Here is a 24,507-nt window from a genome sequence, read left to right on the forward strand (position 1 = left end):
ATTCTGCTGGACGTAGAACATGGCTTGGCTCAGGGCACTCAATCACTTCTTCCAAAAACGGAACTCATTCCAAGTCCAGCAGCTTCACAGGGGGAAAGGGCAAGGCCTGGAATAGAGAGGACAGCCAAGACTGCATCTCACAAGGGAACCAGGCTGTTTGTAGGTTATTGTGTCTGAGCCAAGGAAGGAGGCTAGAGAAAGTCACCAGCAGGGCCCCATTTCTTTAGTGACCACAGCAGAGGGAGGGAGGGGAGAAACTAGAGAAGACTTCTCACAGGGAACAGAGGACTGGAATTAGGCAGAGGTGGCACCCCCCCTTCCCTCCCTATCTCCTTTCCTTAACTCTACCAGACATTCTTTTCATTATTCCGATTTCCTGTTCTATGCTCTCCTATCTCCAAGGCATTATTACTTAGGCAGCAAGGCCCAGTGCAGTCCAGCATTGGGAGCCAGAGGGCTCAGAACTGGGTTCCAGATCAATCTGGGTGATATCAACCAAGTAATTTTTTCCTGGGGTTTCAGTCACCTAGTCTGTAGAAGGAGAGTGTTGAACTAGATACCTCTGAGGACATTTCCAGCTCATTCTAAATTTCAATAAATCTAAAGCTCTAGATCTGTGATCCCAAGAGTCAAGAAAATTTACATCCTGGTTCTTCCATTTTACCACCTGGATGTTCACCTATAAAATGGGGCCTTTACTTCATGATTGTCATGAGACTCAAAAGAAAACATGAATATTAAATATTTTGTAACCTTTATAGCACTGTAGGAATGCCTGTCTTGGCTCTCCTTTTCCTTTCCCTTCAAGTCCTGAGTCCTAAGACCTCCTCCATGAAGCCTTCCCCTCCTCTCTGTCTCCCTTTTCAGTTATCCCTATATATGCCCCTTCCCCTTTTTAGATGGCAAATTTTTCAACTACAGGATCTCTTTGTTGTTGTTCAGTAGTTTCAGTTGTGTCCAACTTCCTGACCCCATCCTGGGTTTTGCTGACAAAGATACTGGAGTGGTTTGCCAGTTCCTTCTCCAACTTGTTTTACAGATGAGAAAACAGGCAGACAGGGTTAAGTGACTTGCCCAGGGTCACACAGCTAGCAAGTTTCTGAGGCCACATCTGAACTCAGGAAAAAGAGTTTTCCTGACTGCAGGCCTGCACCACCTAGCTTCCCCAACCTGTATCTTACTCGATTCTTTTAACTCCTTCAGGACTAAAACCAGGCTTGCACATAGTATCAGCTTACCTAATGACCAGAACTGAACTACCCAGTCAGCCAGCTACTACAGTGGATAAGATACTGGAAGACTCAGGTTCAAATTCAGCTCCAGGACACAGCCTAGATGTATGAATGACCCTGACCATGTTACTTAACCTTTGGCTGCCTCAGTTTCCTTAGCTGTAAAATGGGGTAATATTGGCAGCTCTGTGCCAGGTTTGTTGTGAGGTTTGTAAAGCACTTTTGCAAAACTAAAAGTGCAGTATAATTATTAATTATATACTCATTACTATTTCTAAGTGAAATGTTTCCTGAGCTGAGCGAGAGGCCATCAAACATTTGAAGCAGAGGACCACACTGTATATTGGGGATTCAAACGTGAACAACAGGCCTTACACTAGGCAGGGGATAGACCTGCAGCTACAACAGGATGGGGAACATGATACTTGACGTAAGAAAAAGTCCAAAGTGCCGGGTGAAATCTAGATATCATTTTAACCATTCTCCAGGTATGCTGCACAAGGAGAGTTGGGGTGGGAGTAGGGTTCATGGTTTGGTCAGAGGCTTGAGTAGGTGACCTCTAAGCTCCCTTCCAACTTGGGGATTTTGTGGTTCCATGATTCTAGACAAGACAGAGACAAGGACAGGGGGAGAAGGATGATGCCGAGACTCACACCCCCCCACTCTTTCCTCTAGGACACACCACAAGGCATAACAGGAGGATAATACTTTATTCACAAACACAGGCCCCAGTGTGTGTAGGATGTAGGAGGGAGGGCTAGTTCTTCCAGGTAACACAAGCCCCTGACCTCCTCCCCTAGGCTCGAAGCATCCCTGGGAGCCCTTGGCTCATGGGTCCCCAGTTCTTCCCTCAAGCTGGTTCCCACCTTTCTCCCTTCAATTTTACATTTGCAGAGTAAAGAGCAAGAAACGCAGTGAGAAGAAAGGGAAGGACCCAGGTAGGCAGGATTGGGTAGGGGCCTATCAGAGCTGCTCCACTCCCTTAGAAATATTCTAGGGGCCTTCTGGAGGCAGTGGGCTGCTTCTGACACTCTCTTCCTGTGGCAGATGCAGAAACTTCTCCTCTCAGAGTTCTCCCCATGCAGCGAGTGGGGGCTTTCTCTCCTGCTCCTGCCCCATCCCTTCCTAAGGGATATGTGTGCCAGCCCCCCCCCCCCAGTCTCTCTGTCCTCAGCTCCCCTCACACTCAGGGCACCGGTCGGTTCTCTCGTTGCCTCCAACTCTCCCCACACCAGATGCCAGCTTGAAGCCGCGGCCACAGCCCTCGCAGATGTAAAGCCGCCTCCTCAAGTGGGCCCGCCGGTGCCGGATGAAGTGGGAGCTGAGGCGAAAGCGGCGACCGCACTCAGGGCAGGGGTAAGGTCGCTCGCCCGTGTGGGTACGGGCATGCTCTGCCAGGTTGGAGCGGTGACCGAAACCCCGGCCGCACACCTGGCAGCGGTGAGGTTTCTCCCCAGTGTGCACCCGTCGGTGTTTGGCCAAGGCTGAGCTCTGGGCAAATCTGGTTCCGCACTCGGGACAGGAATAGGGCCGCTCCCCCGTGTGGGTACGCCTATGCCTTGCCAAGCAGGAGCTACCCCCAAAGCCACGCCCACAGTCTGGGCAGGTGTAGGGCTTCTCCCCAGTGTGCACACGGAGATGCTGGGCGTAGTTGGAGCTCTGGGCAAAACGGCGCCCACATTGGGGGCAGGCATAGGGCTTCTCGCCTGTGTGTCTGCGTCGGTGCTGCCTCAAGTTCGAGGCAGCTGAAAAGCGCTTTTCACACTCGGGACAGGCATAGGGCCGCTCACCCGTGTGGGTGCGGCCATGCTTGGTGAGTGCAGATTTCTGGGAGAAACGGCGCCCACACTCTGGGCACGGAAAGGGGCGCTCACCAGTGTGGGTGCGCGCATGTTTGGCCAGTGTGGAGCGGCGGGCGAAGGCACGGCCACATTCAGGACAGGCATGGGGCCGGGCTGGGTCTGCTGGAGGCTCAGGAGCTGTGCCTGGGATCTGGCAGGAAGAAAACAAGGAGAGGATGAGCTAGGAGGGAAGACACAAAAAACAGAGGATGTCAGGGCTGCAAGGAACCCAAGAGAGCATCTAATCCAATCTGTGACCAAACAAGGGATAAATCACAAAGAGAATTTCAATTAAAAAAATAAAATAAAATTTTTATATCAAAATCAAAGCACCTAGAATAAGAAAAGGAATTGTCAAGGGGGGAAAACATCTTTGCATCAAGCAACTCTGATAATAACCTAAATTTTTTCTAGGGGGAAGGAGTCCATGCCCGTGATTTTCATCAGAGTGGAAGTTCTTTCTGCCAATGCAGAGCAGCTATTTGTCTATAAGTTTTAGAGAATTGCTTGGGACAGATAGAAGTTCCATGACTTGCCCATACTGACCCCCAGCAGGTGTCAGAGGAAGGATCTTCTTGACTCCAAGCTCTTATCTCTCTATCTACTACACAGTATTGCCTCACTGATATCAAAGATATATATACAGAATTGACACAAGTTTAAGAGCCATTCCCCAGTGGATAAATGGTCAAAGAATATGAAGTTTGCAAAAGGATAATTTCAGCTGGAGAGGATGTGGGAGAGTTGGAACACTAATACACTGTTGGTGGAGCTGTGAGCTGATCCAACCATTCTGGAGAGCAATTTGGAACTATGCCCAAAGGGCTACAAAAATGTACATACCCTTTGACCCAGCAATAGAGCTTCTAGGACTGTATCCCAAAGAGATCATAAAAACGGGAAAGGGTCCCACATGTGCAAAAATATTTATAGCAGCACTCTTGGTGGTGGCCAAAAACTGGAAATCAAGGGGACGCCCATCAACTGGGGAATGGCTGAATAAATTATGGTATATGAATATAATGGAATACTATTGTGCTACAAGAAATGATGAACAGGAAGACTTCAGAGAGGCCTGGAAGGACTTGTATGAACTGATGCTGAGGGAAAGGAGCAGAACCAGGAGAACTTTGCACACAGCATCGACCACAGTGTGGGAGAGTTTTTTCTGGTAGACTTGGAACTTCACTGCAATGCAAGGACTTAAAAAAAAATTCCCAGTGGTCTTCTAAGGCAAAACGTCTTCCACATCCAGAGAAAGAGCTATGGAATTCAACCGCAGAATGCAGCAGATCATTTTTGCGTGCGTGCGTGCGTGTGTGCATGCGTGTGTGTGTGTGTATTGCGTTTTGGTTTGTTAGGTGATTTCTCCCACTCATTTCAATTCTTTAACACAGCATGACTATAGTGAAAATGTATTTAATAGGAATGTATGTGTAGAACCTATACAAAATTGTATGCCGTCTCAGGAAGGGAGGAGGGAGGGAGTGGAAAATAATAATCTAAGTTATATGGAGGGAGTGGAAAATAATAATCTAAGTTATATGGTAGTTACTGTAGAACACTGAAAATAAATAAAATTAATTAATTAAAAAAGGATAATTTCAAACCACCAATCAATACAAAATGTTCAAAGGAATAAGGGAAAGGAATAAGGATTTACATGCCAGCTAGTATGTATCAGACACTGTACTAAGTGCTTTGCAGTGATTACAAATGATTTGATCCTCATAACAATGCTGGGAAGTAAATGCTGTTATTATCCCCATCTTACAGGTGAGGAAACTGAGGCAAACAGAGGCTAAGTGATTTGGCTAGGGTCACACACCTAGAAAGTGTCTGAGACTGCACTGGAACTCAGGCCCTGTGCTTTATCCATCGTGCCACCAACTGCCTCCAAATTGTAAGAGAAATTAAGATGAAAATAACTGAGGATTTTTCTCATATTCATTTAACTTAGAAACATGGTGAAAAACAGAAATAATCCATTTGGAGAGGCTATATGAAGACAGGCACATTAATGCCCTATTGGCAGAGTTGTAAATTGGTTCAATTGTTTTGGAAAACATCTGAAATTATTCAAAAGAAATCACCTGTGATTATACTAGTGGACATATATCCCAAGGTCAACTGTCAAAAGGTCATGCTGATCCCAAAATACTCACAATAGCCCTTTTTATGGTAGCAAACAAACAAAAAAAACTAGGAACTAAAAGGGTGCCCATCAATGGGAGAATGGCTGAAGAAACTGCAAGTATGTGAATGTGAAGAAATATTACACCAAAGGGACAATGAATACGGAGACTTAGAGAAACATGGCATGACTTCACTGGAACTGACTCGAGGTGAAAAAAAGCAGAATCAGTGAAACACAATATAATGTAAATGAAAACAGCACGATGGCTGAACTAAGATCAAAGTCAATGATCACCATCTGTCCAACAATGAAACCTGGCTCTCTCTCTGTCCCCCCTCTTTCCTGCTGTCTCTCCTTCCTCTCTCTACATATCTATCCCACTCTCATGTCCCTCTCTGTGCCTCTCCTTTCTTTCTCTGTCTCTCGTGTGTGTGTGTGTATATACATATATACGTATATCTATCTGTATCTAGCTATCTATATCCCTCTCTCATCTCTCTTCCCATGTGTGTATCCCTTTCTTATTTTTCTCGCTCTACGTCTCTCCTCTCTCTCTTCCTCTATTTATATCTCTCTCATCTGTTTCTCTTTCTTTCTCCTTTGTCTCTCTCTGTCTTTCATGTGTGTGTGTGCATCCCTCTCTTGCTGTGTCTCTCCTCTCTGTATTTACATCCCTCTTTCATCTCTCTGATTCTCCTTCTTCTTTCTCTCTCTCTGTCTCTCCTTCTGTATGTGTGTGTATATCCCTCTCTGTGGGACAGAGAGACACTCTGTGTCTTTCCTTCTTTCTGTCCTCTGTGCGTGCGTGTGTGTGTGTATCCCTTTCTTGTCTCTCTCACTGCATGTCTCCTCTCTCATCTATGGATGCTGAATGTTCCATATCCCATCAGATACTCACTGTCAATATTTTGCTTTATTCAACTATTTTTTCTTTGTGATGAGAGAAGATTTCTATGGGGAGAGACAAGCAAAAGTATTAATAGTAATAATAACAGTAACTAGCATTTTATAGCACTGTAAGGTTTGTAGTTACTCCTTCAGCTGGTCATCCCAACATCCTTATGAGGGAAGGTTTATCATTACCCCCATTTAACAGATGAGGAAACTGAGACAGATACAGGAGAAGTGCCCAGGGTCACACCGCTAGTGTCTGAGGCTGGATTTGAACTCAGGACTTCCTGACTCTAGGCCCAGCGCTCTATCCACGGAGACACTTGGCTGCCTCCGGCTCCCTGTAGGGAAGCTGAATGCTGGTCTCCCACATGACAGCAGGGACACTCACCACTACACTTAACTATACTTTAAAAGAGCCCCAGAGAGGCAGAGGGACTTCAGTTCTTATTTATTTGTTTCTTTTCAGACATCACACAAGCTGCCAATGGTGGAGCCAAGACTGAACCCCCCTCCCCCCATCCAGTGTTCTTCCCCTAAAGCATGCTGCTTCTTTCTTTCAAAGGCATCTGGCATCTCATGGCAAAAGCGCTGCTGAGCCACAGCAAAAGTCAACAGGCAAAGATGGGGAGCTCAGGAAATATTTACTTATAACAGTTAACATTAATTCAACTGAGGAAAATGGCTAAAAAAGAAAATTAATTCAATTTAGTTTTCAATAAGCTTAATAAAAACAGGCAAAGGAATCTCCACACATAGAGAAAAGGTCTAAAGCGCCAGGCAGCCGTCCAGAAACACTCAAGAGTCTGTAAATAGACCTTCAAGAGCATCTGAAAAATATGCTGTTTTCCCAGGCATGGCCAGAACAGGAAATAAGCAAACAAACAAAACCAGGTTGTTAATCCAAGAGCTCCCTTCGCGACAGAGAATGAAATTGCAAATGAGAAAAACAAAGAAGTGCAAGTTGGGCCAATTTTTAAAGAGAAGAATAGTAAGGAAGAAGGGGCTCCACAAGGATGTGAGCAGGAAAATCAGTGCAGAAAGAGGGAGCTGAGCCTTGCCAGAAGCAGGAAAGTAACAGCCAAACACATTTTAATGACTATAGGTCCACACAAGCTGCCACTGTTTCCCAAATCTGACCTGTGACCCATTGTAGGAGTTTCAGGATCACAGATTCGGCTCCTAGAATACAGAACTTGGGAATTATCTGGTCCAACCTCTACGCTTTGTGAGGCCTGAGAAGGGAGAATGGCTGCCCAAGGTCATGTGGTTCCTAAGCCACAAGATCAAAGATTCTGAGCCAGCAAGTCCCAGAGTAAGTCCAGCTCCCTGGTTTCACAGATGAGGAAGCTGAGGTATAAAGCGTTTGAAGTGACTTGGTTAGTCACATAGCCAGTAAGCAGCAGAGGCAAAATCTGAACCCAGGACTTAAGCAGTGAGGTGGTACAAAAGGATAGAGTGCACCAGGTCTGGGGTCAAGATCTGTGTTCAAATCCAACCTCAAACACTTACTAGCTGGGTGAACCTGAACAAGTCACTTAACCCTGTTTGCCTGTTTTCTCACCTGTAAAATGGAGATAACAGCACCTACCTTCCAGGGTTGCTGTAAGGATCAAAAGAGATAATCCTTATAGGTCACTTGGCACAATGCCTGGCCTACTGTAAATGCCATGTAAATGTTACGTATTATTATTGATGATGACCTTTCTAGTCTTTGCAATGGCAAGCCACATTAGGACAAATAGCCTCCCTACCAGGGGATTCCTATTGGAAAGGTCCATGCTGTTCCTTCTTGTTGCTGTTGGCAAAAGGCCAAGAAACAGATATTTCTTGCAGGTATGATCAGTGACTGTCTGAATCCCTTCATCAATTCCTTTGAAAAGATAGACATCTGCCACAGAGCCCAGAAATTCGACCTCTCTTCCCAGGCTTTTCCAGACTGGACAAGTCCAATAGAGCTGAATGAAGGAGAGGATGCCCAGGCAGTGCCCTCCCCGAAGAGTCTGTGCCCTGTCCAGAAGCTGGCATTTTCCTCCCACTCACAGACAGATGGTCTCCAGGGTTCCCCGATCAAAGCTACAGAAGCAAATATGTGGATCCTATGGGAGAGTGGGGATTTCCAAGCTTTACAACTGAGAAGTGTTGCCCTGGGAGCAGAGAGAGTGAGAATTGCTCATCTGTGGTATCTTCCTCCTCCTACTTAGCTTAAAAAATCCCAACTTCCCACATAACTTCAACACTCTAAATTTCTCTACTTTCCTGGATTAAAACTTGTCATTACAAGTTTAAACAGATTTTAGCCATATTTTTTCATTATAAACTTAATAATACAAGATTCATTGAAAGATGCAACAAGAAAAGACTTTATTCCATGATCCTCTGATTATTAAATGAGGCATAAAATAGGGAGAGAGAGGCTTGCCAAGAGTGTTTGCCACTGTCAAAGAAGATTCTCAGTGCAGAGTCTAAAAGGAAGAGGAATTTTTTATAGATGACAAGGTGCTTCATATATTCCTATTTGCCAATAATACATCAAGCTCAGGAGCATTTCAGAACCTCCAAAAAGAGATTCATAATCAAAGAAGTTCAGTGCAACTATCCACACTTGACAAATCAAGTGGATGAAGAATATCTATTGCCCAGAGACATGCAGTTGGATGGACAGATCATAAAGCTGGACCATCTGAACAGGTTTCTTGGATCGACACTTTGGATGAACCCAAATGATTAAGAAACACTCATTAACCATCTACTACATGCCAGGGCACTGTACTTTCACCAGATCATGAAGACAGTAGACTGGATTGAATGAGAAATTATACAGTATTTTCAATAACCCCAAACTCCAGAAACAAAAGTTCATCTTTACTTAACACCAGTAATCTTCCAGGGATGCTACAGATCATGGCATGTCACAGTATCCAAAGAATTAAAGTTGTGGGTCAATCATGGGGCAATGAAGAGACATGTGATGGATGTAAGTGACTATTACCAATATTACCAATGAATGATTGCAAAAGCAGCAGCTTGAAGGATTTCATCACAGAAATGTGTGTCCAGAAAAGGAGATGAGTCAATCTGAGGAAGGACTCTTAGACCTGTGGAAGATTTACAGAGAGGATACAGACAAGAGTCACCAAAGGTGAGAAGATACACTTGGATTACAATCTGCACCCTTGGGTTGAGTATCCATTTTGATAAAAATACAAGTTCATTTAAGAACCAAAGCAGAAATCTGATCACGTAGGTATTATGAGAAACAATGTGGAATAGTGGACAGAGAGGGGGCTGGACCTGGAGCCGGGAAGAGTTAGGTCATTTAACCTCTGAGCCCCTTAGGCAACTCTCTAAGACTGTAAATTTCAGAGAAAGTGCTGACCTGCGCTGGTAAAGGGAGTTCTGGGAGTTTCCTCACCTGGAAATTCCAGTGAACTCACCCAGATCGAGTCCCTGTCTAAAATATCATAAACTTAGATCTGGAAAGGCCCTCAGATGTCATCTCACTGATCAAGTAATGAGTTTAACTTTGTAATAACACAGTTAGCGTCTGTTCTGATGTCTTAGATTTTAAAATTTGTATCAGATATTTGTGTACTTTTTTAAAGTAATAGATTTCTGTCAAATCAGTCAGTGGTTTTTAAAAAATATGGTTAATTCCATATAATTATTTTTCAGTGTATGTCTACGCTAAATAATATTTACAAAAGTTTATGTTAAGGGCAAGACAGTGGGTCTGTCATGTACAAAAGCCCAGCCCAGAATCAAGCAGTCTACACCGGACACCCCAAGAATGTGTTGTAGGTGATGGGTAAGAAACAAACCCCCTTTGTGGCATCCACGATGGATGAGCCATCCACCACAGCCTCCGACACATACTAGCAGAACGACTGTCAACAAGTCACTTAAACTAGACTTTGAACTCCTAGGTTACACAGTGGCTGCGTCTTGGTGGACAGAATTCCCACGTCAACAAAATCAGAAATTATGTTGAAAGCCCTTCTGAGTAACATGAAGCTGCCAATCCCATTTCTCTCAAGTGGGAATCATGGAATATCATGGTCTCAGAAGAATTGAAAAAAAAAAACCAAAAAACAAACAAGCCCAAAAATTCACTAGTATACTGGCAGCAAATTCTCTAGGAAGAATTTACAGAAAGGCATAGACGAAAGTACAGAGGAGTGTGTCCTCTCTAGCTTGCACTGGTAGAAAGAATACAAACGCTATAGGAAGAGAACCAACTAAACACCTTACTATAATCAGGGACTCTTAACTTGGGGTCTTTGAAATTGTTGGGTTTTTTTTTTAACATATTTTGATAACTATATTTCAATACAGTAATGTATTTAGCAATATGATTCTAAGGATTCATGGGTCCATGACCCATAAAAAGTTAAAAATCCCTAAAATATCAAATATTTGATTTCTTCCATGTCTGAGACCAAGCAGAAAAAAACAAAAGACTGCAACTTAATAGGTAAGTGTTAAGAGAGATGCCTGAGTCTCAAAGACGTTAAGGGATCTGCCCATGGTCACACAGCTAGTCAATATCCAAGGCAAGACTTGAGGGCCCTCTTCCTAATGCTGTATTCAACTCTGTTCTGTCTATTCTTGCTAAAGATCTCTCTACTTTTTTCTCTTCATTTTAAGGGTTTGGCCTACATTTGGACAAATGCATTAAATGAAGGAGACAATGATAAATAAGGACTGATTAAAACAGGAAGGAAAACCTAACAGGAGGGGAGTCCAGTCGGCATGGGGACAAGGAAGACTCTCCTCCAAGCCTTGACAAACTTTCATGCCAGAAGACCTAAAGAACTGTTGGCTAATCTTGGGAAAATCTGCGATGGCTGAAATATGTATCTGAACAACAAGAAAAGGCAAATGTGGCACCCACATTTGGAAGGATAACTGAAATCAGGCACCAGGGTATGTGAAAGTCTTGTAACTTTGAGCTCTTCATGGACTAAAGGAGATGAGTTATGGGACTGGTGAGCAGCTAGACAAACGATTCATGTGAAAACAGATCTGAGGGGGGGTTCAGTGGGCTGTAAACAAGAAGAGTCAACAGAATGACATGGCAGTCAAAAACCAATGCCATCTCATGCTCCATGAACGAAGCATAATATCCAAGATGAGGACATTTAATGAACCCTATTTCACCCCCTTACTCTGCCCTAGTCTGGCAGGCCACATTCAGTTCTGGGAGTCACCCTTTAGGAAAGGCACTCATTGGCTGAAGCAGATTAGAGGTGGATGACCAGGCTAGAGGAAATTAGAAGCCATGTCCCAAGATCAGTTAGAGGAACAGAAGATGTTTGACCTGTAAGAAGTCTTTTGTCCAGCTTAAAGAGTTCTATGAAAAAAAAAAGAGTTCTTTTCAAAGATTTCAAGGGCTATTTTGTGGAAGAACTGTTTTTCTTGGCTCTTGAGGGCAGATTTAGGAGTAACAAATGGAAACTGCAGAAAGAGAGATTTCAGCATAAGATAAAGAAGAAATTTCCTAACAATTAGAGCTGGCCAAAAAAGTGCAACATACTGCCCGCCGTGGAAAGCATGGAGCTCTCTCCAACACTGAACTCCTTCAAGCAAAGGCTGGAGGACCACTTGTTGGGGAGGTTGTAGAAAGGATTAAATATTCAGGTATGGGTTGGGGGTTAGACAGCCTCTAAAGTCTCATTCAACTGTGAAATTCTAGGATTCTCTGACAGAGCAAGGATGAAGTAAAGAGAAGGTAACACTGAATAGGAAGGCATAACATGTATGAGAATAACGAGAGTGACTATAGGTTGAATATACAGGTGTCCCCAAACACAGAACATATCCCTAAAATGAGATTTTTTTTTAAAAAAAAGAAAACATATAAACATATATCTGTGTGTATAATATTTATCTACAGACATAGACTTAAAAGCACCACTGGCCTATACATACACACATATATCCATATGTATATATTATATAAATTATATATAATTGCTATTTTGTTACATATAAATTATATATGTACACATATATCAATTTTGAATAAACGAGATTTTTTTTGTAGAGAGAATATGCTGTATATTCAAACCAATACAGTTCTCTTTCTTGATTCCATGTGGGTGGAATGATTTCAATTGATTAAATATTTGTCAATTCCCTTCTGAGAGCAGAACACCAAGCTGAGGGAGATACAAAAAGTTTAGTTAAAGTAGTCCCTTCCCTCACAGTGCTTCCAGTCTAGTTCTCAGAAACATAATAGAAACACGCAATAATATATCATAAATACATGAGAAAGTTGCTAAACAAACTGCCAAGTGAGCTTAAGGGCTTAGGTGTTTACTAACTTCAAAGCGGAGGTGGCATTTGAATTGGGCTTTATAAGATGAATAAATATTCAATAAACGAAGCTGGACGGAGAAAATATTCCAGGCTAAGAAGGCAATGCGAGCAAAGGTACAGAAAGGGGGTGGGTGTGGGAAGCTTTGAAAGCCAAGCAAAGGGATCTGAATTTGGTTCACTGGGTGATAGCAGACGACCAAAGGTTTTCCATTGGAGAATGAAAAGACCCAAGCTCTGCCTAAGGAAGATTAGTGTGACAACAGACTGAAGTGGGAGAGGGATTGGTGGTGAATATCTGTTAGGAGGCTACTGCGATAATTCAATGGGGTTTATGATAAAAGGCTGAGCCGTGTGGTGGCAATGGGACCAGCAAGGAGGAAATGTGAGAGATATTGTGGAGACAGGCTTTGAGGTGAGCAATATTATGGAAAACCTATTACTGGCATAGACATGAGAAGTAAGGGAAAGAGGGAAAAATCAAAGATAAAACCTAGACTCTGAAAATGCAATGGATTGCTGTGCAACTGAACAACATGATGAAGTCAGAGGGATGAGTAGTTTCAGGAGGAAAGATATTAAGCTAAGTTTGGAGCTTGTTGAACTGAGTTCCAGGGAGGCAACCTATTGGGCTTATTTAATGAATGAATTCTCTCTGATTAGGAGAAATATAGCAGGAAAAGATTTGGAGATCAGAATGAACTTCTAGAAGCCAGAGAGATGATGTCAACACAATGGAAAAAATTAAAAAGTATAACGTGTGATATCTAAGAGGTCCAATCATGTTCCACATGGAATCCTCACAAGCCTATAGGCCTAGTTGCCAAAAACAAACAAATCCACAAATGTGAAGGGCCCTGCTCTCTACCCTCTCACTTGCTTTCACACTCCCCGATGCAAGCGCCTCTATGGTTGGCACAGGCCCACCTCCACTGACACCTTTGGGAGTGAGTCTCTTAGGGGGCTAGTCAGTATTTCAAGAATAGGGACTAGACCTGGGATTTCACTGGTTTAAGAAACTTCCTCAACTAATGCAGGTTGGCATCTTTTCCTCAATGTATAGTCTGAGATAATTACCTAGGACACTGAGACATAAAGTGACTTGCGCTGGATCACACAGTCAGCTTACGTCAGAGGCAGGACCTGAACCCAAGACTTCTTGGTTTTGAGGCCTGCTCTCTACACTAGTCCACAACACCATTGGTATTTCACAAGATCCCTAATTTGGACGTCACAGGTACTCTCTCTAACAAAACCAATTATGACTCCTTCAGGCTATAGCGGATAATCTTCATGTGTGGCTACAGCCAGAAAATTCATCACCCTTTGCCAGCCTGCTGCCGTGGAACCTCTCCAAAGCTGTCCAGTCCAATCTCTGACCATGGATATACAATCTGTTACTAGGCCTGTGCTTGACGACTTTCCAGTGTGGCAGCATCTTCCAGAATTTTTGCACTGGACAGGCAGGACCTTTAAGGACCCAGGATCACTTCCATGCCACAATGAGACATCTGAGGAGGAACTGGCCACAAAGGGGATGCCCTGGGACAACGTTAAGCTCTTTACTCTTGCTGGTGTTCTACATCTGTTGTCTGGCCTCTTTTGGCCCAGGTGCCTGAGCATTACAGCCTAACTATTTTAACTTCAATCCTGGCTCTGATCTCTGAAATCTGCTGAGCTCTCCCTGCCATCTTGGGACTTCCTTGGACTCTGACTTAATCTGCTCTGACTTAACAGTAGTTTCTACCATTCCCCATCTGGGTACCCCAGGCCTTTCTCCTTAGAATGTGCCCTTTGATGTCATTACCCAAGCATTAAAAATGTAGAGGGATGACAAAAAAATGAATCATATGGAAAACTGGTCTTGTCACCATCTACCCTAATTGTAAGAACATAGATTTAGAACTAGAAGGTACCTCAGAGGTCACTGAGTCCGGGTCCCATCATTTTGCAGATGCTTAGAGACGAGATTTACCTCAAGTCACAAAACTATTAAGTGTCTGAGGCAATATTTAAACCAGATCTCCCTCACTCCAAGTCATTTATTCCTCAGTCTTAGTCCTGAGGTCACTGCTGGTCCACCTGGCCAGGGCTCAGGATGAGAACTGACAATCTTGTTCCTAAGCGCTGTCCTCAGGGCTCTTTAAAGAGCACTGAAGCAGCAATTACAAGACCTGGTTTCCATTGTATACACCATCAAATTCGATTGATGCACAATGAGTTTTCCTGACCTGCTTCTCTGACCCCACTTTTGTTCTGTTACAAGCAGTGGCTCACTGGGGAGTGACATATTTGGAAAATGAAGGTGCCTACCCCTCCCACAGAGAAGTGACGGACTCAAGATGCAGAAGGAGACAGATATTTAGGGCCAGAGATAATATGTACAACTTGCTTCTCTTTTAAAGTAAGAAAAACAAAGCCCTTATAACAAATACATATTGTCATGCAAAACAAATTCACATAACACAGCTTTCATGTACAATCCTCTTTCTGTTCTACTGTGTATGTGGAAATACTCATTTTATTTGGTGAACCCAAATTTTTAAAAAGAAAACGAAGGTGATATGAAAATAAAATATTATTGACAAAAAATATATTTTTTAACAAGTCCTGGGTTCTAATCTCAGCTCTTTTCACCTACTCACTGTGTCCCCTCTCTGAGTTGGTAGCATACTTTCCAAGGACATACAAATAGATGATGAGGTGATGCACACATTGCCAGACCTGGCTCAGTGTTTGGGAGGCTCTAAAGGAAAGTATGGGAGAGAAGAGGTATTAGACTATGTGTTTGTCCTTCGTTGCTGAGGAAGACCATGTCATTGGAGAAATGGTGACATGACTTGCACTTGACTTTGAGTGAGGGAGGGCTGTGCAGGTCACCAGCCTCACTTCTCCTCCAGAGCCATCTGAATCCAGTGACCAGATATTCATCAGGGTGATCAGAGATGACCCAGGATGAGGCAACTGGAGTTAAGTGACTTACCCAAGGTCACACAGCTAGTGAGTATCAAGTATCTGAGGTGAGATCTGAACTCAGGTCCTCCTCAGTACTGCACTGGTGCTCTATCCACTGTACCACCTCGCTGCCCCGGTATTAGACTGACTACCAAACAGAAGGTCTACCTCAGAGACTTTGTGCTGACCTCATTGTGGCATGCCTGTGAAACCTGGATAGTCTAGCAGTGCCATGCCAGGAAACTGAAATGCTTCTGTTTGAATTGTCTTAGGAAGATTTCAAAGATCACCTGGCAAGATAAGGTACCAGACACCGAGGTCCTTTCTAGAGTGGAACTGCCAACCATGCAAAACTCTACTGCAGAGAGCACAACTCTGGTGGGCTGGCCAAACATACATTTGCCTAAAAGATTAGTTTACAGAGAACTCACACAAAGCAAGCACTCATATGGGGGTCAGAAGAAGTATTACACAACATGACTAATGTGGAAATATGCTTAATATGATTGTACATGTATAACCTATATCAGATTGCTAGCCATCTTGGGAGGGTGAGGTAAAAGAGAAAAAAAATTGGAACTCAAAATCTTATAAAAGTAAATGCTGAAAATTATCTACATGTAATCAGAAAAAATAAAATACTATTAAGTAGGGGGGAAGGTTAGTACTTCCTATTGAGAAGAGAATAAACACTGACAAAATGATCTTAAAAAAAGCATTACAAGGATACACTCAAGGTCTCACTGAATGAACTTTGGAATCAGTTGTGAGATATAGGACAGGACTCATGTGAGACACAAGACACTGGCATCAGACTGCCCAGGATGGTGTGCCTGCATCAAAGAAGGTGCTAAGATCCATGAGCAAAGCACAATTGCAGCAGCTCAAAAGAAACACGACATGCCCAAATTTGGAGATGTCTCCATTCCAAATGTTCATATGGACTATGTGCCCAACCTGTGGTAGAACCTTCCAAGCCCTTATTGGTCTGATAAGCCACAGTCGGGCACACTGTACCTTGACCCTGACAGAGTGGTGTCATTTTGGTCCTCTTCAGCTACAAAGGACAACAACCTTCTTCTATGTAAAATGAGGAGATTGAACAAGGTGTTCCCAAAGAACCCTTGCAGATCTCAAGAGGGACCCAAGAAAATTCATGTGGACTGGAGAGTGGGTATCAGCAAGAAATTTTTAAAGAATTATTCTATCTAACACTGGTATTAGAGACTTCCTTGAATCAAATGGATAACCACTAATTAAGCATAAGCACTGATGATATATACAAGGTACTACTGTATTCAATGCTTGACCTCCAGGAACATATAATGTAATATGGGAAAGTCAACTGAAAATATATGACTATGATATTAGGGTACGTGTGATGAGAAGGGGAAGTGTGGGCAAAATGTTAAGAGAAATCTGAGGCAGGAGAGATTGCTTTCATTAAAGAAAGAGGAGGGGTGGGGAAAGAATTACAGAAGACTTCATTCACAGATGAATGGATGAGATGGCCTCCACTCACCGAGAAGAGATGGCAAGATATGATCAGGAATAGAGAGTTGTTCAGTTGGGCTAGAACGTGGAGAACATTTAGCGTACCAATAGTAGATCAGGCTGGAGAGGTAGGCTATGGAGAGCCTCAAATACCAAGATCAAGCATTTATATTTTATTCACCAGTCAATGAGGGGCCACTGAAGTGTTTTATTTTGTTTTGTTTTGTTTTAGGAGAGGAATAATAAGGAGGGGAATAACACGATCTGAATGGTGCCTTAGGAAGATGACTTGGATAGTAGCAAACTGCAGAGGGGAGAGAATGGAGGCACCAAGACAAGGGTGGAAGCTATTTTAAGTCTAAGCGATTTGGTCCAGACACCCCACTGCTTGACACATACCCCAAGGGGGGTCAAAGACAACAGACTGTTCAAGGTAGCATTTTCTGTATTAGCAAAGAACTCCAAATAAGGTAGACAGAGGTCCATAAACCATGGCATGGTTTGGTATGGGAACAGAATATTGCCATGCTGTAAAAAATGATGAATATGAAGAATCCAGAAAAGTACAGACTTATGTAAAGTGATGAAAAGTGAAGTAAGCAAGAACATGAAATAACATACATGATAACCTCAATAAAATAGAGAACCAAAAAAATAAAAAAAGAATGTTGTGCAATTATAATGACCAAGGTTGAACCGGAAGAAAAGATGAGAAAATGTACCTCCCTCCCTTTTTTGCAAAAGTGGGGGACTATGGGTATGGAATATTGTATATACAAAAAGTCTCAGTTGATGTGTGTATTAGTTTAATTGAATTGATTTTTTTAAAAAAAATCTTCTTTTGTATTATTATGAAGAATGGCTCTCTGGATAGAGAAGAGAAAGACATATTTGGAAAAGAAGATGATAAAATAATCGATATTTTAGTTGTGTTTTCAGTTATGTCCAACTCTTCCTAAACTCTTTTAGGATTTTCCTGGCAGATAGTAGAGTGGTTTGCTATTTCCTTCACCATGCCATTTTATAGATGAGGAAACTGAAGCAAACAGGGTTAAGTGACCTGCCCAGGGTCACACAGCTGGGGAGTATCTGAGGCCAGATTTAAACTAAGAAGAGGAGTCTTCCTGACTCCAGTCCTGGCACTCTATCCACTGCACCACCTAGCTGCCCACCAAAAAATATCAACAATTAAACATATTTACATATTTATTTATATATATTTATATAAACAAACAATTAAACAAATCTGGGCAAGAGGATGAAGAATCTGAGCTGGAGTAGTTGAAGCCTGAGTAGAAAGGAACAGACAGAAATGAAAGGTGTGGCTATAGCTAAATGTGAACAACACCTGGATGTGAGGCATGAGGGAAAGGGGAAGGTCACAGATAATTTTAACATTTCCAAGCCAGAAGAAATAGGAGGATAAGGGGTGTGTGTATGTGTGTGTGTGGGTGTGTGTACATACACATGAATTCCTATACATAAAGAAAGACAGAGACAGATTAGAAGAAGAGTCAGGGCTTTTGGGGGAAAATATAAATTATAAGTTGAGTTTTGGTCATGCTGAGTTTGAGGTTCCAGTGGGAACAGCCAAGTGAAGGTGTTTAGTAGGCTGATGGAAGACAAGAGTTCGTGGGTGAGGCTAAAGAGTACAGATCTGAGAAAAAAACATAAGGCCGAAATAGAGGTTGACAGACTGGGAAAATGGAGAGATGAGGAGGGACTGAGATATAAAGAAAATGAAGGAAAAGGTAATGGGAGGAGAAAGGTAGTAGAGAAGGTGGAAGGACAAGAAATTACTGTTAAAGAAGGGAAATTTATAGTTCAGGATCTTAGAAATGATGCAATTTTGAGTGCTGGTATGACCACCCTGCTGGGTACATTTTCATGTCACAGGAAAGTAGGAAGAACAGTTGAGTCAATGGATGACAGAATAAGAATTCAAAATATCTTGACAGGCTTGCTGGGCCAAAACTAAGGAAAGGAAATTTAACAGGTCTAATAGTAAAGCCTTACTGTTCTTAAGTTCAAGAAATAAACTATATAAGCAGAATGGAAACAACAGGTATTCCTATGAAAAAGATCTAAGTAATGTGAGTTGACCATGAGGTCAATATTAGTCAAAGAAGTAATGAAGCTGCAAAAAAGGATGATGTGATCTTAGACTACGTAATATAATATAACATAACAATATAATATATATTATTATGTTATTATAATATAATAAATATGATGAAATGAGGTGACAGTCCCACTATACTCTGAGTTGGTCAGACTATATCTGAGTATGACCAGGACAAAAGCAGTTAGAGACATGGATAAGAACAGGAAATCATTCAGGGAATGCTTCTTGGAAGAAGGCCATGAACTTGGGTCTTGAAGGAGGGAATCCTCCATCTGAAGTGTTACATTCAGTTCTAGATGCCACATTTTAAGGAGTGATCTGTAATCTAGAGAAATAAAGATGTAGAGAGACAGTGCCCTGCAGACAATAGGTACTTAGAAGCACTGATAAGGAATAGTTAAACAAATTATCCAAAATGAATGTAATGGAATATTCCCATGCTACAAGAAACAATAAATATGAAGAATTCCAAGAAGCATGGGAAGACTTATGATACAAAGTGAAGTAGGGACAATGAGGGGGAAAAGTATATGATGGCTACAACAATGTAAATGGAAAGAGTAAAGCAATGAAACTGAATGCTATATAATCACAATAATGCTTAACCTCAGAAAAGCATCGAGAAAATGCATTTTTCTTCTTTCATAGACAGAGATGGAGGTGGATGACTGCAGATGTTGCGCAAATGGTCATATACAGTCAATGTATTGGTTAGTTTTGCTGCATTAAAAAACAAAAAACTGTTACAAGAAATGGATCAATGGTTAGGGCAAAGGAAAGGGATGCATTAGTGAACGAGAGTGAATGAATTTTGTAATAACAAAAGGTTATCAATAAAGAGGTATTAGATTGTTAAAAAATAATATGATATCACACAACCAGGATAAGTTTATACTGCAGGCTTTAAAAAAAAGTTTGTTAAATTGAATAGTTATTTTTAGTATCTGAAGGACCATTTTTGTGGGAAAGGAGAATAGATCTGTTTTTGCTGGCACCAGAAAGAGGAACCAAGGCCAGTGAGGGGAGGTTATAAGGAGGCAGATTTCAATTTCATATGGGCAGACATTTCTAATAGTCAAAGGTGTCGAACAGTGGAATAGGCTGTGCAGCAGTGAGCTCCCTATCAGTGGAGGTATTTAAACTGAAACTGGATATCCATCTGTCAGAGACCCTAAAAAGGAAATTCCTATGTGGACAGAAGGTTGAACTCATTAAGAGGTGACAACACTAGAGTAAAGTCTGAACCAGATTAAAGTAAAAATATAATACAAAACAGATAATGTTAATTCGTGATTTTCTAAGTCAATATGCAAAGGCATGGATCCTTTTCTATTTTGGGTCTGATACAACTGGACTAGACGACCTCTAAGGCTGAATCCAACTCTAAGGCACAGTCTATGAATACAGATTCTTTAGCCAGGAGGAATAAAAGGAGAGAACAGCAGATGCATAGTGGAAGAAGTTGTATGTTGTAAGGTGAATTCTGTTTTGGTTATAGGTTAGTCTAGGGGGCCACCACTAGATGGTAATCTCCATGAAGGCAAGGACTGTGTTTAATCTAAGCTCTTTATCTCAGCTAGCACCATGCTTTCTCTCCACATGGCAGGTGCTTAATAAATGTTTGTCAAATTTGAATTCTTGTTTGTGCAGTAAGTATGCTGACCTCTTCCCTCGTTCATAGTACCTGGAAAAAGAACAATAAATCTAGAGGTACATGACTGGGATCCTAGTTCTGGCTCTGTCACGGATTCTGTGTGACCCATTGTTCAGTCATTTCAGTCAAGTCTGACTCTTCATGACCCCATCTGGGTTTTCTTGAAAAAGATACTGGAATGTTTCGCCATTTCTTGCTCCAGCTCATTTTACAGGTGAGGAAACTGAGGCAGGGAAGGTTAAATTACTTGCCTTGGGTAACACAGCCAGTAGGCCAAATTTGAACTCAGGACCCAGTATTCTATCCAATTTGCCATTTACCTGCCACCTGGGTGACCCTACCATCCTCTCAATCTACTACCCTACATCTTTCCTCACATTCACAGCTAAACTCCTAGGAAAAAAAGAAGCTGCCACTATTCATTGCTTCCTTTTACTTCTTAATCCCTTGCAATCTGACTTCTGTCTCTACCACATGACTAAACCTGCTCTCTCCAAGGTTACCAGTGATCTTGACTGCTAAACCCAATGGACTTTTCTCAACCCTCATCTATCTGGATCTCTCTGCAGTGCCTGAAGAAATGTCTGTGAAAAGCACCCTCCTTCTACATACTCTCTCCTCTCTAAGTTTTGCAACATTCTTATGGAAAAGATCTCCTAGCTGTCACACTATTCCTTCTCTATCCTCTTTATAGGTCTATCACTTATCCAACTCTCACTCTCCTACACAGGTGTATACCAAAGCTCTGCTCTGGCCATCTCCTATTCTTTCTCCATATTCTCTACTTTGGTGATCTCAATGTCTCTCACAGAGTTAAGCATCATTTCTATGCAAATGGCTATTAATCAAGAAATAATTATTAAGCACCTGCTATGTGCCAGACAATGTGCAAAATGAGGCAAAAATATAGCGCCTGCCCTCAAGGAACTCACATTCTAATAGGGAGACAATATGAAAATAACTATGTACGTATAAGATTTGTTTAGTCATTTCAGTTGAGTCTGACTCTTCAGTCACAGAGTTAGTGAGTGTCTGAGGCTGGATTTAAACTCAGGAAGATGAGTCTTTCTGACTCCAGGCCTGTCACGCTATCCACTGTACCCTCTAGTTATCCCATATACAAAATACATACAATATAAATGGAAGAGATAGGGAGGACCAAGACAGGCCTCCTGAAGAAAGGAGGACTTGAGCTGAGTCTTAAAGGAAGCCAGGGAACCAAGTAGGCAGGGGTGAGGAAAGTACTCCAGGCCTGGGGTCAATCACTACAAATGTACATTCAGGGAAGGCAATGTGATCATCTCTAGAGGGAGCTAGGTAATGCAATAGTGTTGGTCCTGAAATAGGAAGACCTGAGTTCAAATCCAGCCACAGACACTGTGTGATCCTGGGCAAATCACTTAGCTTCTATCTACTTCAGATTCCTCATTTGTAAAATGAGAATAACAGCACCTAACATCCAGGGTTGTTGAAAGGATCAAATGAGATAATATTTGTAAAGTGCTTAGCACATAGTAAGAACTATATAAATGTTTCCTTCCTTCCTACATATTCGGCCCTCATCTCTTTGCTGAGCTCCAGTCCTGCATCACCTCTCCACCTGGACATCCCATAAGCATGTCAAACTCAGTATGTACAGAACCAAACTCATTATTCTCTGTCTCCACCCCAATTCACCTCTCTTCCTTATTTTCCTGATTCAGTTTAGGACACCACCATTCTCATAATCACAGGAGCTCACAGCTGAAGAGTCACTCTCTCTAACCTACACATAAAATCAATTGCCAAAGCTTGTCAATCCCACTTCCTTAACATCTCTCAGACCTGTCTCCTTCTCCCTACTCATACCAATCACCCTAATTTAGGCCATCATCATCTCTCACCTGGACTACTCCAATGGCCTCAACTGGTCTCCCTGCCTCCTGTCTCTTCCCTCTCCAATTCAGCCTCCACCCAGCTGCCGAAATGATATTACAGGTCTGACCAGTCTCTCCTCAAGAAGCTTCAGTGGCTCCCTACTGCCTCTAGGATTAAATACAAACTCTTCTGTTTTGACACTTAAAAGTCCCTTACCACACCTACACATAGTAGGTGCTTAATAAATGCTTGTTGATTATTAGCAAGTCCTATCCCCTCTCTGGACCTCAATTTCCTCAGAGAGATTCAGATTAAATGATTTCCCTTTCAGAAATTACTTTTAAGATAGCACATTTTTCAAGGCCCAGTTCACCATCCACCTTTTCCAGGAAGTTCTCACCCTGAATGGCTACCTCACACCAACTCCAAACATTTTGCTCTGTCTGTACTTTACAATGAGCACTGAGTGATATGTGTGTCATTCTTTGTCCCTTAGTTAGTTCATTCCTCAGTTCAAGAAGAATTTATTAAGAGCCTTCAGGGAGCAGAATATTATTATGCTGGGTGCTGGGGGAAAGACAAAACTTAGATTATACATAGTTTCTACCCTCATAAAGCATCTAGTCTAGTAGGGAATAAGAGAGATGATTATAATATACGAAAATACATGTTAAGTGCTCCAGAGAGCTGCAAACGAAAGTGTTTCATTTGTCTGTCTTGCATGACCATTAGCAGCATCCCTTTCCCCCCACCTCGGGACATTAGTATGTTTTATCTTTCTTTCCTCCTTCCCTCCATTTTAGTTCCAGAAACTCAGTATCAGTAGCTCCTCACTCCTGGCCCTTATCACACACTCCCTCATGGTAGCCAAGTCCTTCTGTTCTCTCCCACAATGCTTAGTGAAGGAACAGGCAAACAGTAGAGACTCAAACACTTGCTGACTGACCTTCCCCCTAGGGCAAAGCACCATAAAGAGTCGTGGTTCGGACTACAGCAAGTGGGACTGAGGTTAGACTTCAGCATAAGATCCCAGTGTTTAAGTGAATAGGTTTTAAGCCCAAGGTGTGAGGGGGGCCTGGGCCCCAAGATTCAAAATCAGGCACCAATTAAGCCAAACCTAAAAGATGTGGCTAATAGGCAAACAAGAACCTGGCTGAACTCCGCCAATTGCACACTCCTCCCCAGACCATTCTGCCCGGGGGACATTCAGACAACCCCTCGTCAGTCTCTCGGCCAGTGTGATGTGGAGGAAAGAGCCACCTAAGAACATGGAGGCAGAGAGAAGGATACAAAGACCCCTGGCAGCTGGGGAGGGGAGGGGGGGTGCAGGAGGGCCTACCTCCTGGCCGTCCATCGGAATCTTCAGCTTGACCACCTCATATTTCTCCTCACCCTCCTCTTCCTCACCCTTCACCAGCAGCACCATCTCCTCTTGCATCTCTCTCTCCTCCTCCTCCTCCTCCTCTTCCTCCTCTTCCTCCTGCTCTCCCGGCATGGTCAGCCCCTGAGAGGTGGAGGGCAGGGGACCAGACATTCAAAAGCAGGAACCCACCAAGATTCCCCTCCCCCAGCTCTCTCTCGCTGTCCCCTCCCCCTGGAACTCTCCCCGTGGCCCCCCTCTCCGGACTCACTCCAGGCCCCTCCCCCTTCTCCCCTCTCCGAAGACCCTCCCCTCCCCCAGGGCTGAGTCACTCCCCCCCACCCCACCCCGGTCCTTCTCCCCTCCTTCCCCGCCTCCCTCCTGGCTTTTCTCCTCTCCTTCCCCCGGCCAGCTAAGGGTCCGCCCCGAGCCCCCGGAAGCTGGACTGCCAGACGCGGCCAAGGCCAAGGCCAAGGGCCAAGGGGGCGGGGGACTCACCGAGCCGCCGCTCACTGCTGCTGCTGCGCGGGAGACCCCGGCGTCCGGGCGCACGCGAGGCCGCGGCTGCAGCGGCAGCCGAGGATCTCCGAGCGGTCAGAGTAGGGGGCCTGGGGCCGGGGGCTGGGGGCGGTGCCGGGGGAGC

At 43.2% G+C, this 24,507-nt stretch overlaps 1 protein-coding gene across 2 annotated transcripts; it reads right to left on the reverse strand.

Annotated features, from left to right (window-relative positions):
• Positions 1-1,923: 1,923 nt before the first annotated feature.
• ZNF771 (zinc finger protein 771) lies at positions 1,924-24,507 on the reverse strand. 2 transcript variants are annotated; one of them, XM_072597581.1, is made up of 3 exons: positions 24,363-24,507; positions 23,844-24,008; positions 1,924-3,224 (listed from the first exon to the last, which is right to left on the reverse strand). In XM_072597581.1, the coding sequence occupies exons 2-3, from the start codon at positions 23,997-23,999 to the stop codon at positions 2,403-2,405; spliced, it is 978 nt and encodes a 325-aa protein (XP_072453682.1). In that variant the 5' UTR covers positions 24,000-24,008; positions 24,363-24,507; the 3' UTR covers positions 1,924-2,402. The 2 variants fall into 2 exon arrangements, with proteins under 2 accessions (XP_072453682.1, XP_072453681.1); XM_072597580.1 differs by having other exon boundaries at positions 1,924-3,254.

Source organism: Notamacropus eugenii, chromosome 3, assembly GCF_028372415.1.
Source record: "Notamacropus eugenii isolate mMacEug1 chromosome 3, mMacEug1.pri_v2, whole genome shotgun sequence".
Taxonomy (NCBI): Eukaryota; Metazoa; Chordata; class Mammalia; order Diprotodontia; family Macropodidae; genus Notamacropus; species Notamacropus eugenii.